This window comes from Gymnoscopelus microlampas, assembly GCF_963454915.1.
Source record: "Gymnoscopelus microlampas genome assembly, chromosome: 20".
Lineage (NCBI taxonomy): Eukaryota > Metazoa > Chordata > Actinopteri > Myctophiformes > Myctophidae > Gymnoscopelus > Gymnoscopelus microlampas.
The window spans coordinates 30,449,411-30,465,612 of NC_139957.1; the positions used below are offsets into that span (position 1 = coordinate 30,449,411).

The window sequence follows — 16,202 nt, forward strand, 5'->3', positions numbered from 1 at the left end:
CACACACACACACACACACACACACACACACACACACACACACACACACACACACACATTATCACAGACACACACAGACATAAACCGGCCATACGAGTTGGCGGTTACAGGGAGGGATCTCCAGTCATTCACACAGTAAAAGGTGTTAATTTATGGCCCATTTTCACAATCTCAGAGCGAAATTAACGTCCCGGATTTTACTGTGTATTAAAATTCCAATATTTGAATTAGGCTATGATACTAATAGTCTATCGTAACTCTTATTGCAGGCCTAACATCTCTCTTTTTGCAGTACTAAAGACATTCTTTAGTGCACTAATAGTCGTAGGAATCTACTAACAACGTTTTGTTCGACTAAGACTAAAATGACCCATTAATTAATTATTTTACTATGAGGGGAACGGTTTATATTGCAGGCCTAGCATTTCTTTGTATTGCCGTATATTCTTTGAACTCAAAGCAAAATGACAGAGGGAAGCTCATGATAGGTTATGCTTTCAATTCCGACATCAGTTTGTGTGTGTTTGTGTTCAGGCTAAAATGCTGCTGCTGTGCACTTAAATTGTGTGGCAACCCAAAAGATCACCCTGCCAGCACTCATGATGATAAGGGACCATCATGTGAACTAAGAGTTAGATTCTGAGTTATATTTAGGTGGGTACTTACCCACCACAGCAGCATAACTGCTGTAGCTGCTAGCCTGGCGTGTCGGGCATGGCTTGCATGTTAGAGCTTAAATAGTCAGCTTAATGGCAGCTAGCATGCCTTGTGGCTACCATAGCTACCCTTGTGCCCTCTCTTTGACATAATGGTTATAGCATTGATCTTTGTATTATGTAACATGCTTTCTTGTGACTAGCTATCTCTCCAGTGCTCTTTGACATTCGGGTAAAGGGTTTCTTCAAATTGGAGGAATATGCAGCCTGTAGTCTTGATACTGTATCTGTAATGGTGAAACCTTTCATCAGTAGCGTTACATTGTGTCAGTGTTTGTTTACTATGTTTGGATAGTGTAACTGTGGTATTGGTTTTCTTGCCTTCTCACTGATAGATAAAACTATCTTGGTTCATTTGCAAACACATTCCAAAGAAACTGAGGTCTGCCTAGATTTGTTGTAACCGTCACTGTCTATTTCTTAGCCTCTACTTCCTTTTATTTTGAGAATGCATGTGTGCAGTGTGGGGCTGTTAAGGCAGATCAGTAATGGAATATTTGTAATAATAGAAAAAACTACATGACTCTATCTCCTCAATCAAGAGAAAAGCATCAAGGTCTATACGTTGGGAACTAAAGGTCTTTCTACTTGCTTGTTGTGAAGACGACCACAATGGAAATAAGCCTGCTGCTTTTTTTTGTGAGTGTTCGTATCCTTTGACACAGTTTTAATCGATAGCAGTGTCATTTGCATTGATGCAGCCTTATTGTCATTTCTAAAGTTGCTTTGCGTCAGGCACCTGCCAAATGGCGTAAATAACATATAGTCACAGTTGGGCAGAAACATTGTCTCCATTATCTCCATATTTAATTGTTTTCTTTTTACATAAATGAATGCCCTATTTTATACTTTGTCATATGACATCAATGTCGCTTAAAATAAGTGACATTAGCCAATCTACAAGTTCACAATGCATCGCATTGAAAATACCTGAATGTTTTCACCTATAATGACATGCCCAAAATAGGGATGCCAAAATAGGGATGCCAGCTTGAAAGAGGTTAACTTAGGTTATTTTTTCCATTTCCTGAAAAGCTATTGTTTTAACATGCAAGGTTTCCGCCTGACAGCGGTGGTGTGACTGATAAGAAGATAGAATTCAGAGTAGACTGATGCGTGTCAACGTGCACAACCCCCACCACAACCTCTCGCTTTCTTTGAAATCTTTCATTGATGTTTCGCTCTGACTCGTGTGTTCCATGGCTGAGTGGCCCTGTCCTGACATACAGTACAGCATAGTTGCCCTCATGTGGCCTGTTTGTTAGGCTTTAGGCACAGTGGCCATAAGCATCTGAGTCAGTGTTACACAATCAGATTATAGTAGGGAAGAGCAAACCGGCTTAATCCAACCACACCAGGTTTGCTTGTCCATCTGACTGACTGTCCAGTCATCCCTTTCACTTTCAGTATTAATACGCCTGTTGATCTGCCTGCAACCCACAACACGTTAATGGTTCAATCACATGAACCCAAGCATCCCAATTTTGGGGCAAACATTCAGCGACAATGGTCAGTCTAGACTCTACACGCTCTACAGTATAGACCCCTGGGGGACTCCAGTTCTCTCTGACCTTGCTTGATTTCCTGTCTCTCTCTCTACAGCTATCTATATGAAAAGTTTAAAAAGATAAGATAAATGGTTATTTTCCGCATTGTAAAATAGGAGAGTTACGGATCTGCACACAGCTAGAACAACCCCTCATATGTCAAACACATACACACGAACACCTTTCAATGACCTTGTTGCAGTGCTTGGTCACCTGATCAAAGCAGTGGGCAGATTCAGCTGTTAGTCAGATGACATCGGCTCCACTGGCCTGTATGGAGATGCAGGGTGTTTTCTTCTTAGTATCAGGGAAGCTACTTTCACAGAGCTATAGAGTGCATATATTACATTAACTTTCAATTCAAGTAAGTTAAAATATAATTATTACTTTCGGTGGACAGTAGTGGGTCATTAGGTTACTATTGAGTTACATAGGCAAATATGTTTAGATGATTCTTGAGTAATCCATTTATTTAATGAATTACAGACATCATTGACTAAATGGAAACACTAATGGAAACATAGTGACTGAGTTTTATCCCTGCTACCACTTATCTTTATAAGGGTTGTTTTACATAACATGAGCGAATTGTCTTAGCAGCTTGGCCTTAAATATTGGTATGTAATGTTGGATCCAAAATGTTTTCACAATTGATTGTAATTTGTCTTGCTGAGCTCACAAAAACAGAAAAAGACCAAAATTAGTGAAACCACTCACTCATAAGAGCATAATACAAAATATAAAACAGATGGGTAATAGCCAAACCATACAATAATAGAACAACTGTGTAAAATAACGCATAGTAACACCATAGATGAAACACTAGCACCTGTAGGGAAATTATCAGCAGCATTAAACCACCCTCTCTAGATCACATGGTTCTCACACTTTTTCGTGCCAAGGACCCCCAAATTGATATGTATTTGGCCACGGACCCCCATCTGAAAATATTTTGTGCCAGGGACCCCCAGAAGAGAATCAACATTTTCCAAATATTTTCAAATATTTTCAAAAATAGCAGATGTACAAGCTCGCAGTGCGGCACGAAGTGACGCGCTGTGAGCTTGTAGATCAGCCATTTTTGAATAGCCTACATATAAATGGATAAAGTGGTTAAAATGACTGTGATGCTATATTAACTACTTTTGCTGGGGACCCCCTGGAACCCCCCCAAGGACCCCCTTGGGGGGGTTTGGTTGCATTGGTTGGGACCCCCCAAGGACCCAACCAATGCTCTAGATAAAGTGCTTTAAACAATGCTCTAGATAAAGTGCTTTAACCAATGCTCTAGATAAAGTGCTTTAACCAATGCTCTAGATAAGTGCTTTAAAATAGTTTAACCTGTTGTGGCCTGCATTGCTATGTTTGGAGTGTTAAGGAGGCAGACCGCTTTAGGATATGTACAGTACTATTCTGGAGCCTGGATTGTCTGGTCTTAATGCTCCTTAGTCTTTTGTGAGACGAAAGGAAATTGAAAGGTTGTTAACTACTGCGCGAGGGGTTTAATGATGCGTTACTTCAGAAAGTCAGACACAATAATTACCAATAAAATGTAAAAAAAAAAACAGATGCGCTTACCCATTATGTAAGCACATATTTCATTGGACAAAAGTGTCTTGTTTTCTTGTGCAAGTGAAACATAACAGAGTTAGAATGGCACCATTGTTTATCCTACGAATGGCAGATGAACTGAGACAGCACAGGTGTAGGTAGCTACTGTCTACACAGGGAGCATAAACAACAATCTGCTAATGCCCACCCATAAAACAAACATGGGCAAATTCTCCTTCTATAACACAGCCACCAAGGAATGGAATAGTCTAACCCCATCCCTCAAAAAATGCAGTTCGCTGGGCTCATTCAAAACAGCCCTAAAAACTCATCTTTCTGGAGGCCTAAAGAGGAGCTAGTACCAGTTTCCCTGTAGACAGACGACCCCCCCCCCCTCCCCCTTTTTTGTACATACTTTTTATTTTATTTTATAATGCTTTTTTTGTATATATATTTTTATTTTCTCATGCCTTTTTTGTACATAATGGTATATATTTTTTCCTTTGTATTCTTATGTTGATTTTGAACTGTTTGGTTGCTACTATATATGTCTATGAAATTAATTCAAGGACCCCAACGGAAACAAGCCCGCAAGGACTTTTTTGGCCGGACCTTTTAGACAAAAGCATTATAAATGTAACTGTGTTGTTTTACATTCTTTTGCCTAATAAATATTTCAAACAATCAAAAAACAGTAAAACCTGTACAAATCCATTTGGTTACATGTGTGTACTCTGAGGAGATAAAGTAACACTCTGGACTCTACAGTGTGACTGGAAGCCCTATTAACCCATTCAATCAGGGAACGCATCTGTGTCATTTTAGAATTGAGCTATAACCATTATTTTATACTTTAGCTATTCAAAAATAGCAGCTGTGCAAGCTCATATGAGCTTGTAGATCTGCATTTTGTGCAAATAATTGAATATATATATTTTTAAAGCGAACATTTGTAACTCAAATCTTTGCTTCTGGAGGTCACTGGAACAAAATATTTTACAAATGTTCGCTCTAAAAAATATATATTCAAAGATTTGCACACATTTTCATGATTTTTCGAAAATAGCAGATCTATATCTATCTGCTATTTTTGAATAGCCAAAGAAATCTAAAATGACAGATGCGTTCCCGGATTGAATGGGTGAAGGTTTTGACAGGTAAATATTTACATTAGAAAAGTGGTTCCCTCTTGCCAACCCAACCATCAGTCCAGTGGTGTAGTCTAGTGCAGTGGTTCTCAAACATTTTCATGTCAAGGACCCCCAAACGAATGTGTATTTGGCCGCAGAGTTTGTGCCAGGGACCCCCAATAAGAGAAGATTTGTAATTTTTTGGGGAAAATAGCTAATAGATCGGCTATTTTTGAATAGACAGAAAAAATGGGGAGTTAAATTTCAACTTTTTGAAATGTCTTACGAGAAATCTTTACGACAATTCTGGGTGAAGAATTTGTTCCCAGGTTTGCCACAGGTTCGATAATATTCCCTTACTATAGAGATGGTACCTCAAAATGATATTTTTGGGGCTGTTGCTGTCTGGGTGCAAACTTGACGTGTTTGCATTTGCAGGGTATAAAATTCATGAACATTAATATCTCACTCTGCATGTTTCTTTTTTGCCTCCTAGGGATCTAAAGCTTGACAATGTTCTTCTGGATAAAGATGGCCATTGCAAGTTGGCAGACTTCGGCATGTGCAAGGAGGGCATATTTGAGGGTGTAGCCACAGGAACCTTTTGTGGTACTCCTGATTACATTGCTCCAGAGGTCAGTTAACTTCTTAAACCCTATATACTTTGGTGAACGGGGTCCCACAGGGGTCTGTACTTAGTTTAGTTCTTGCTGAAAATACTACAACACGCCACACTGTGACGTGTTGTGAGCTTGTAGATCTGCTATGTTTGCGGAATATTTGCCTAGTTTCAGCAAATGTTTGCCTATTATGACATAGCCAGGATAGGGACGTTACTCTTCTATAGGGACGTTACTCTTGTACTGAAAAACATACATTACCTCACAATACAACGTCTAATTACAGTACCCATATTATGCTGTGCCTACAAACTGCGCTATCAACATATCTGAGATAAAGTTGATACAGTATAATAAAGCTGATTCTGATATCTATCATATAGGTGGGTATTTATAAATCATTGCATTTGTCATTTTCATGTAAACAGAGTGCATTGGGCATCCGTTGTGTGTGTATTTCACATTTTAATCAAGGCAAGGGATACATGTTTTTTGTTTGGTTAATCAAGGCAAGGGATACATGTTTTTGTTTGTTTTTTTTCTTTTCTTTATTTAGCTCTCTATGATTCAGGTCAAATGAGTTCACATAACTCAGTTTCCAGGCCCATCCTCTCTCCATTACTCCACCTCTTTCAACAAACACAGCATTCTCAACAACGTAGAGCGCATTTCTCCAGATTCTTTGCTGACTTAGTCAAAGGTAGCACACCTGTGTGGAATTGACCATGGGCCACCTTGAGGCCCAGGGAGTCCGCTGTGTTTCTGAAGGGCTCTATGTACTCAGTGGTGAACAAAGTATGAGTAAATACTCATAAAGTAAATACTCAAATATTCAATTCAAGTACAAATTACAGCTTGTAGATCTGCTAATATTACATACCCAGAATAGGGACGCTAGCATTCATTCATAATGTACTTTTTCCCATCCTAGAAATGTAGTGAAGTCAAAAACTAAAAAAAAACTGCAAAATAAAAAGCAAGCAAGCAGAATAGCCAACATATAGATGGATAAAGTGGTTAAAATGACTGTGATGCTATATTAACTACTTTTGCTGGGGACAAGCAAATGTATTTAGTTAATGTCTACCACTGTGTGTACCTTGATGACCTTATAAGAATGCACCATGAAAGACGTGCTTTGTTTCCCACAAGAAGGACTTGGGTGATCTGTAGTGCACTGTATTTTTTTTTAAATTCATGGTGGAAGTGTGCACATCTGGATTTATGAATGGCCCCTTTTGCTTTTTCTCGACACTCATTCCTCACTGTGCTCCACATGCACACTAAGCGAGCACCGTGCAATCTGTTTTAGTTTGATGTTATGATATGTGCGACTGTTAAGCCTAATTTATAATTTGTGTATAACCGTGTTGACTCGGTGAAAGCAACAGGTTTTTTTGTTGAAGTATAAATGATCCCTTAAGCTCTCTTGTGCTCTCTGCGCCGTGACACATATAGTATAGTATATTTACATGTCAGATGTGATTTACAAACCCACACAGATCCTACAGGAGATGCTGTATGGACCCTCGGTTGATTGGTGGGCTCTGGGGGTGCTGCTGTATGAGATGCTTTCAGGACACGCCCCCTTTGAGGCAGAGAATGAAGATGACCTGTTTGAATCCATCCTCAGTGAGGAGATCGTCTACGCGTCCTGGCTGAGTGCAGATGCGGTGGATATACTCAAAGCTGTGAGTAGAGTATAGCAGAGTCTTGGCTTCACTGCTCTATCATTTTAGTTTGAGTCATAATTTGTTGGATCACCCTGAATTATGGCATAATAAATAAAGATATTTTTGTCTCAGTGGCAGGACTTTGGCCGCCTCCTCCATTTGCTCAATCAGACAGGTTATGGCATCATTGTCCTTGTACAATTCCCGAAAATGTCTGTGAACGCTTGAAAAAAAAAGAAGAAAAAAAAGGGGAAATCAATTGCTCACTGCAGGTTGTATTTGCAACAATGTGGGGGGTAAAAAACAATAAACGGCCACCAAAAGAACTTCATATTGTGTATGCTAATGGCAGGTGGCAGGGCTCACATTGTGATCATAATGGACGTGGATAATAAGGGCCCACCGAGAAAGGCTTTTGCTCTGGATGTCTATGATCTGGAGGTCCTGTACTACAGTGGTTCTCAACCTTTTCAGGCCATAACCCCCCAAAATGATCATATTTGAACTGGGAACCCCCCCCCCCCACTCTGACAAGCAGGAATGTAGGAGTTGAGGCATTCAATCTACTGTAGTTTGACACGGTTTCATAGATAAATATTGTGAAAATAGCATATACAAGCTCACAACAATGCTAAATGTTTGCCTCTTTCTTATATTATTTGACAATTTGGCCAATGTTTGACCAGTTATTATAGTATAGTTTGTTGATTGCTTTTAATGCAGTCTTTTTCTTTTTCTTTTCTTTATTTTTGTTGTTGTTGAGGTAATAAAAAAGTCTTAAAAGTCCTTAAATTGTCACTTCACTGTCATCTGGGGACCCCTCCCATAATCATGCGGGTACCCCCCTTGGGGTCCCGACCCACAGGCTGAGAACCACTGCTATACTGTATAATTATGTTGTTGTTCTGTCTGCAGAATGACTGGCAGAGCTCTGACAGCCAGCTGTTGGCCTTGACCCTTACATAACTATATTAAGGCGCGCTCCACTGCCCACCCACACAGCATGTATGCTATACGTATAAATATATCCCCCCTACTGTACTTCCATGCCTCTCTCCCTCCCGCCTCTCTGCTTATCCTACATGCTGTAGTGCTGTTATGCAAAACAAGCTTGAGATGGCACTGGTCCAAGTTCCACCACTTGTTTGCTCCTCGCGACAAACCTTATGTAAAGACGAGTGCATTTGAGTGGATTTGAGCCGCGCTGCGCTATTTATACTGAAAGCTCATCCCTGGTTCATGTCTAAGCCAGCAAGTCTCATGATGTTTTGTGTCATGCATCATCCCTTATCCATATTTGCGGTCTTTCTCTTCTAAGGGAAACATACTTGCAAAAAAATGTATGCCTCAAATGTGTTGTCACTTGTGACAAAGATATGTAATGGAGTCAGGATATTTTACAGTTTAACAATAAACTTTGTAGTTCAAAATTACACTGAAACAGTCAATTTAACTGGGAATTGTATTTTGTATGTATATTGGACAACTTTGGACAATATTTAAGTCAATATCGGCTGATATTGGTTGGGCTCTAATGCATTTTATATGAGCAAGCTGGTTCTCAATTTTTCTGTGGAAGTGCTGACATGGCAGGCTTAGTGGATGGCACAGCTGAGGTGTAGTCATGGAAAGATGGCATCAACTTAAGCGAAATGGTCTTTATTTAATTTTGTGGTCTATAAAGTGGTAGGGAATTGCGTACGGCTCACAAACTGATTGACCCCACAATCGGAACTATAATAACATTTGTATTTGATGTCCGTGTTATTCTGGTCAGGTTTTAGTTAACTGTGTTTGTGTCTGACGTAGTATATTATCTACAGCTGGGCTGAATTTGGTCACCCTCCCACTGAGAAGGAATGTGGCATTTTGTTTTGACTACCTCTACATGCCACCAGCAGCCCCAAGGTGTGTTCGCACTCCTCTGTAACGCTGTTTTAAATTTGCGTTTGTTTGTTTTCGGCCTCTCCCAGCAGACACACAAATCAGCCTTTGGTTGTCCATAAATTGTTCTCAGTTACAATCCAAGTAGTGACTCACTGTTCCTTTGTTGCTCGGTAAGCATTCTACAGTATGTGCACAAGACCAGGAAATTCATGCAACACAGCTGCACTTTCCTGGACCCACTTGGTCTCTGACTGGACATGACGTGCAGTGCCAAGACACCCTCCTGGGAGTGTCTGTGGAGACGGGACGTAGGGATTGACAGGATGTCATTCTGGCTCGATTTCAGTCTGGCATTACTCCATTGTGTGTGTGTGTGTGTGTGTGTGTGTGTGTGTGTGTGTGTGTGTGTGTGTGTGTGTGTGTGTGTGTGTGTGTGTGTGTGTGTGTGTGTGTGTGTGTGTGTGTGTGTGTGTGTGTGTGTGTGTGTGTGTGTGCACTTTTGTTTTCATGTACGGTTAGAATATCACTGTGCTGTTATTATTTGTATTACTTTTCAATTGTATCATCAGTAGTGTTTTTTTGTAAGTTGTAGATTAGTCAAAACTGTCTTTTTCTACAGTTCCTGACCAAGAATCCAGCCAGGCGTCTGGGCTGCGTTGCTTCGGAGGGTGGTGACATTGCTGTGACCAGCCATGCCTTCTTTACTGGCATTGATTGGGAGAAACTGAACCGTAGAGAGCTGGAACCGCCCTTCAAACCCCGGATTGTAAGTGATGTGACTAATACAATTTATGACATGGCACTGTGTAAATGAGACTGAGGAGTAATTTACTACTCACCACGTAATGTTTACTTTAAGTCTTCTTCTTGGGCAACCACAGTGTTGTCCTTATGCCATTCTGAGAAATGTACTAATTGACAGTTAATTTGAAGGGGACAACACACCAAATTATATTTTGTATATATATTAATATATTTTATATATTAAGTGGTTACTTTACATACATTATTTGTCAATGCTGAAATACAACATTCCTGGTCATATTTCTACCAAATATGTGCAAGTGTGCAACAAACTATCTTTCATACCTTAGATATGACTCAATGGTGCCACTACTGATAGAGATCCACTACCAAGTATGCATCATCTCCACTGCAGCTCTCTTTGTGAGGCTTTATCATCCTTTAAAGCAACAATCCATAGGTTTTATGTCAGTGTTTTCCCTCGCCTGTCAGAGGGGTTATTTCAACGATATTCAGACTACAATAAAGATGATAACGCAACTAGTGTCCACAGTCTGGTGCACTGTCTGCTTCAAATAACTTTATTGACATTGTCAATAAAGTCTACATTTTTCAAAGGAAGAGTAGGGAGAGCACCTCCAACCACTGCAGATGTGCTAATTGTATTGTCATTAAACTAAGTTCCTGGATTGAAGCTTTAAAAGTGCTATTTCAGTAACTGTGATATTTGTTTTTTACCTCTAATAAGACCAAGCCTTTATTTGCCTATTCCAGAAAACAGCAGAGGACGTCAACAACTTCGACCCAGACTTTACCCAGGAAGAGCCCACCCTCACACCCATCGATGGCCCTGTCATCCCTTCTGTCAGCCAGGACGAGTTCCATAGCTTCTCTTTCACCTCACCTGAACTGCTGGAAAGCTAGAAACTCCCTCTGTGAAACTCTAGCGTGTCCCGGGTCATCCTGCACTTTTGTTGCTAGGCACCAATAACTGTTGTCCACTTCTGCTCTTCTAATTGTCATTACTTACATCTCTTAACTTGGAATGACGTCTTGACCTAACACGGGACAGAAGAGTTGGCCATCCTACTGAACAAGCCAAATAGATCTTCCCTTAATGAGAACTGGTATTGGAGCACTTGTTGAACTCTTCATTGTGTTATGTATTACAGTATATCGTCCCTGTCGGGTGGAAACCTTGTATGTCTAAAACCTGTGTTATAATGAATACAATGTAGATTTTATATCACAAGCTCTTGTTAATACGTTTCATTAACAAGAGCAACAAAATGGCCGCTGTGTGAATATGGTCAGTTGTATATTGAACAGCCATGTGGCTCTCATCCTTAACTTTTCAATGAGTGAGAAAATTACAGGGAGGCTTCAGTGTTGCTTTTTGATCTCCCTGGCCTTTGGAAAAGTGCCAGACACTCCCAAGTATCTTGCTCAGTTCCTGTCTGACAGTGCTTCTGTAAACAGATTTTCTGCAACTGTATAGCAAAACAATGTTTGAGTTTTATTGTGAATTTGCTCTCAAACAGGTGGATAAACTTACTCCCATTTGCATAACATTGACAAGTACTTTTGGAATATAAGGCAGTAGTCTGTGATTTATGGTTTGGCTTTTGTTGCCATGCTTTAACACGTTCCAGAGAATTGGGAAATAGGATCTGTCTAACCACCTTTGACAGTATTTTCCAGAAATATAGAGCTGCCTGTGACTGAGCTTGTGAAATAGCTTCTGGGTGATGTGAGACTATTCCTAGAAGAAAAACAAATAACCAAAGACATATTTTATAAGGAAAGCGGTGCAACCTTTTTTATTAAATAAATTATACAAACAAATCCCATCTTTAACGGAGTTGATTGGCAATTCATGCTTACGGATCTTAAATATGCATATTTTTATAAACCACATCCTTTGACAATTTCTTGGCATCCATCTTAATGACTAAGGTCCTCTTCACGTCAATGCAACAGTCAAACAAAAAGAGAATGATGCAATATTTCATCTTTGTTGAAAGCAGTGATGGTGATTCACAGCTGTTTAGAAATTTCTGAATGTTCTCCATTTTACTTAAACACACCTTGTGATGTTCTCCATTTACTTACACGCACATTGTGAGTAATAGTACTCATAAGTTAATATGGGACATCTGTTGACAGTAGCAAAACAATAAGCACATTTGTGAAAAGCAAGTGTGTATGAGTTTGTGGGGTATTGCCAGCACAGTGAAGTGCAAGTTACTGAATATTCCCTTTGCTCTACACTTAAACCACATGAGTGAGTGGAGTGAGATACAAAATAAACAGGAAACCACACCGCGTCATGACAGTCGTATTAATGAGTAGTATGACGGAGACAGGAATCTTGCCTATTTTGTAAGCGACAGACGTTTGCCAAACCTGCTAATGATCTGATGGTAAAGAAGACAGAATACTGTTATGAAAACAAAAATGACTTTGCTGTCTTTGAGTGGAATCCAGCCAACAGAGTATACTAATGTTTAGGCCTGGGCAGAGCTGATACAGTTATATTATATATTCAGGCTTAAGCCCGGTTGATACAATCATGGCATACAGTTGTCACGTGCCAAAAATAGCCGATCTACAAGCTCACAATGCCTCACATCTGCAATGCATTGTGAGCTTTGATAAGGCTATTTTCGTCGCATGACACCATCGTACACCATAAATTGGGCATTAGTGTTGTGTATATATAACCAGAAGTGGTAGTATATAACCGAAATGTCCCATATTTTATCTTTAACCTGGCTGGCTGTGTCTTGATGGACTGGAAAGGGACACTTCCTGTTGATTAAAGCAAGGAAGTCTCCACACAGCTGCTTATCCCCTCAGTTGCCTATCCTGTGGAAGATTTTGCTGCTAAAGAAATGCACACGCTCAAAATGGAAGAACACACCTGTGATTTTCTTAGGATTAGAACAATGCCACATCTCTGGGAACACATCCAAATGGAATGCTTTGCTGTGTGGCCATTTAAGTGAAAGTTTCTGACTGACTCAGGTTTGAGTCCATACTTGCCTGAAGCTGTTATTATCCCACATCATCATGTTTAGTGTCTGGTTTACTAAAAGCATCATATTAACTCAGGTTTTAGAAATGAGCTCATCTTTTGGGGAGTAGGTTATAGGCCTTGTCAGTGAAATTGTGTTGTTATGGAACAGCTTGGGTTGAACTTTATTTCCTGTGAGCTGCTGATATTAACGAACACCGCAACAGGAAATAAACATGGACCCATTTTACCCAGGTTTATGTTTTCGAGCGTGAAAATCTTTTGCTTTTTTCTATCTGCTTTTACTATCTGCTTTACTCTCTGGCGTCAACATTTTGTTTTAAAATACAAAATGACTATCCTTTTTTGTCAGGGCTGGTATGGTAGACGTTGATGTTTTTTTCAACCAAGATACTAGTTGTGTCCTGAGGACAGCAGATATCGGGTTCAACCATCTGACTGTATTTGATTTCTCTTTAATGTGTTCCTTTTCCAGACACTTTCATGGGGTAATGTCTGAATGAGAAGATAGCTTTATTTAAACTGCCATTATGGTGACATATTGATTGCTGCAAGCAGTGACAGTATTGACAGATTGAATCACTGTTTTGCCCTTGTCGCTGCTCTGTCTATTTGATTGATAGGCCTACCACAGAAGGAGCTGTGAAAATGAAGAACATACCGTAGATTTTATTTATTTGGTTCATCAATCTTCCATGCAAAGACCAAGTGTCACTTGACATTCTTTATAATAACAGGAGAATTCAACTTTAATGCTGTGCACACCTTCAGTATTTTCCAGTTCTGTAATTATATGAGCTACCTTTGAGTGAGACGAAGATTCTAAATTTGCTTTGTTAACCACATTGTAATTGGTGATCCCTATTAATACCCCCCATAACATCTACAAACATACATTGTGACGTGTTAGGATCTTGAAGATTGGCCATTTTCACTATTCAGTGTATGACAAAGTATATTAACTGGTTACAATGATCAAGACAAGTGTGGACCCTGTAGAATGGAATAAACTCGAGGCAAAAGTCTCTGTACACTCAAGTGACTCACATTGTGGTGTTGTGCCAACCAAATATTTCTGGGAAGTCACAGGCAGAACCTTCCAGATGCATAATGCACTAAAGACGTATCTTAATACATTTTCACATTTTGACTATAACAAGAATAGGATTCACAGAGAGAGAATTGTGCATCTTAAAAGGTATATTAACATTGAATACGATTTTTCCCCCCAGGTTTTTTTTATAGGTAAGGGATGAATATGGTGCAAGGCCAATGAGTTCCAAAGAAGAGCCACAAGTTCCACTGTGGTAAGAGGGGCGGAGCAGCTTCTTTTGCCTGGCATATAACCACCAGAGGAAAATTACTGAAAGATCCTATCTCAGCACTGTGATATTTGGAATGAAACCTAACACCTTCACAATTTGTTGTTTGTGACCCGTGACCACTTTAATGGTAATGGTAATGCCTTGCTAGTCTTTAAAATAAATAAATAATAGGGTTAATTGATAACAGTCCTATTATTGCTGCCCACAATAACCTACCTGACCTGGCGGAGACCTGTGCTCCGAGGAGCACTTTTTCTAGTATCAGACTAAGTTCAACATGTCAATCTTTTGTTAAATATAGGTAAACCAAATAACAATCAAAAATCAAAAATAATTACACATTACACTGTATAAAGTTTCACTATGACAATTTAAAACACATTGATATATTCATCAACCAGTAAGTGTAGTATGCCAGTGTGTGCCAAAATATCCTACTTACTAGCACTGCAATTTATTTTCTTCGGGGGGAAATATCTTATCAATCCTGTAGGCCTATACTGTGTGTGTGTGTGTGTGTGTGTGTGTGTGTGTGTGTGTGTGTGTGTGTGTGTGTGTGTGTGTGTGTGTGTGTGTGTGTGTGTGTGTGTGTGTGTGTGTGTGTGTGTGTGTGTGTGTGTGTGTGTGTGTGTGTGAGTGTGTGTGTGTGTGTGTGTGTGTGTGTGTGTGTGTGTGTGTGTGTGCGTGCGCGCATGCGCGTGCGTGCGTGCGTGCGTGCGTGCGTGTGTCAGAAACACAAACATGCACAGTTGTCACAAAGACAAGTGGGGTCTGGACCCTATGGAGAAAGATCCCTGGGGGACAGGGACAGGGGTCCTTGTAGGGCTGTTCCAAGGGGTTCCCAGCAAAATGAGGAACTGTTTAATTTCACTATTATTTCACTGGCTATAAGTGCTCTAGCCTCTAACCCAATGAGAGATTGTATCTCATACACTGTCTCCACTGTTATTGCCCCACCTAGATAGTTGTAGAATTCTGTACTAATTACTAAATCTGATCTAGCACAAATATTCTCTTTATGGGGGGCCCTATAAATGTGGGGCTCCTTGCCATGAAAATGTTTGAGAACCAGAACCACTGGGCTAGGCCAGGGGTCCTTCAGGGGGTTCCAAGGGGTCCCCTGCCAAATTACTGATAGCTAAGATTAGACAACAAGGAGAGTGTCCATTTGGGTCAATTTCAGAGTTAAGGGATGTCCGTGGCCGTGGGTCCTTGAAATTAAAGGCTAGCTACGCAACAACCACAATCAATCCCTCCGGTCTGGAACTGTATATAATCCACCCACTCCACATAACGGTACGGGAGTTATATAGTAATATAAATGGGAATCACACCATAGGTTCAGTGGCTCACACTGTCACATCATTGAGCTGGTTCACCAGGATGCTCGTACCCGGTGATGGATGGAGGAGCATGTGACTCCGCTGCCCGCTCCCGTGGAGGGGGCGGAGCGGAGCGCGTGACCGACCCACCCATCCATCCACTAGGCTGCAACCTCTCTGCTCTCCTGCGTGGCATTGAACTTCCAGTCTCTATCAAACAACTCATTCTACAGCGGACGGAAGCTTTAATTCCTTAAAACACACACACACACACACAGCGACAACTCATATGTGACCTACCGACGGATTAACGGGTTTTAATTGAAAACGTGGAATTGTGTGTGAACACCGAAGAGAAGAAGACTGAACCCTGGTCCTTATTCATGGACACAGACATTGTCCCCGAAAAGAAAAGGTAACGTTAAAGATGACTTCTGTTTGACAAGATATAAAAAAGGCTTCATGGCTTCCCTTCTGCCCAGTGTTGCTCGGCGAAAAAAGAAGACGTATTTTCAACTTTTTTCTTAATTGCATTGAATATATGCTCTTTTTTTGCTCAATTGGTGCCAAAATGCGTCATTTTTACTGAGCGAAAGGCTCGTGCTAGCTCGTTGTTGGCTATTTAAACAACCTTTGAACGTCCTTTTGGA

General features: G+C 40.3%; 2 protein-coding genes across 4 annotated transcripts in view; both read left to right on the forward strand.

Annotated features, from left to right (window-relative positions):
- prkcha (protein kinase C, eta, a) overlaps nucleotides 1–11,780 on the forward strand; it is a 33,483-nt gene extending 21,703 nt beyond the window's left edge. For both annotated transcript variants that reach the window (XM_084045081.1, XM_084045082.1), the window contains exons 11-14: nucleotides 5,441–5,579; nucleotides 7,067–7,255; nucleotides 9,744–9,890; nucleotides 10,643–11,780. In XM_084045081.1, the coding sequence (XP_083901207.1) occupies nucleotides 5,441–5,579; nucleotides 7,067–7,255; nucleotides 9,744–9,890; nucleotides 10,643–10,792 (625 nt within the window). In that variant the 3' untranslated portion in view covers nucleotides 10,793–11,780. The remainder of the gene's footprint in view (nucleotides 1–5,440; nucleotides 5,580–7,066; nucleotides 7,256–9,743; nucleotides 9,891–10,642) is intronic.
- Nucleotides 11,781–15,717: 3,937 nt separating this feature from the next.
- Nucleotides 15,718–16,202, forward strand: part of LOC311036581 (hypoxia-inducible factor 1-alpha-like) — a 30,373-nt gene continuing 29,888 nt past the window's right edge. For both annotated transcript variants that reach the window (XR_014599862.1, XM_084045354.1), the window contains exon 1: nucleotides 15,718–15,967. Coding sequence is in view for 1 of the 2 variants with exons in the window: in XM_084045354.1 (XP_083901480.1) it covers nucleotides 15,936–15,967 (32 nt within the window). In the remaining variant the exon portion in view is untranslated. The remainder of the gene's footprint in view (nucleotides 15,968–16,202) is intronic.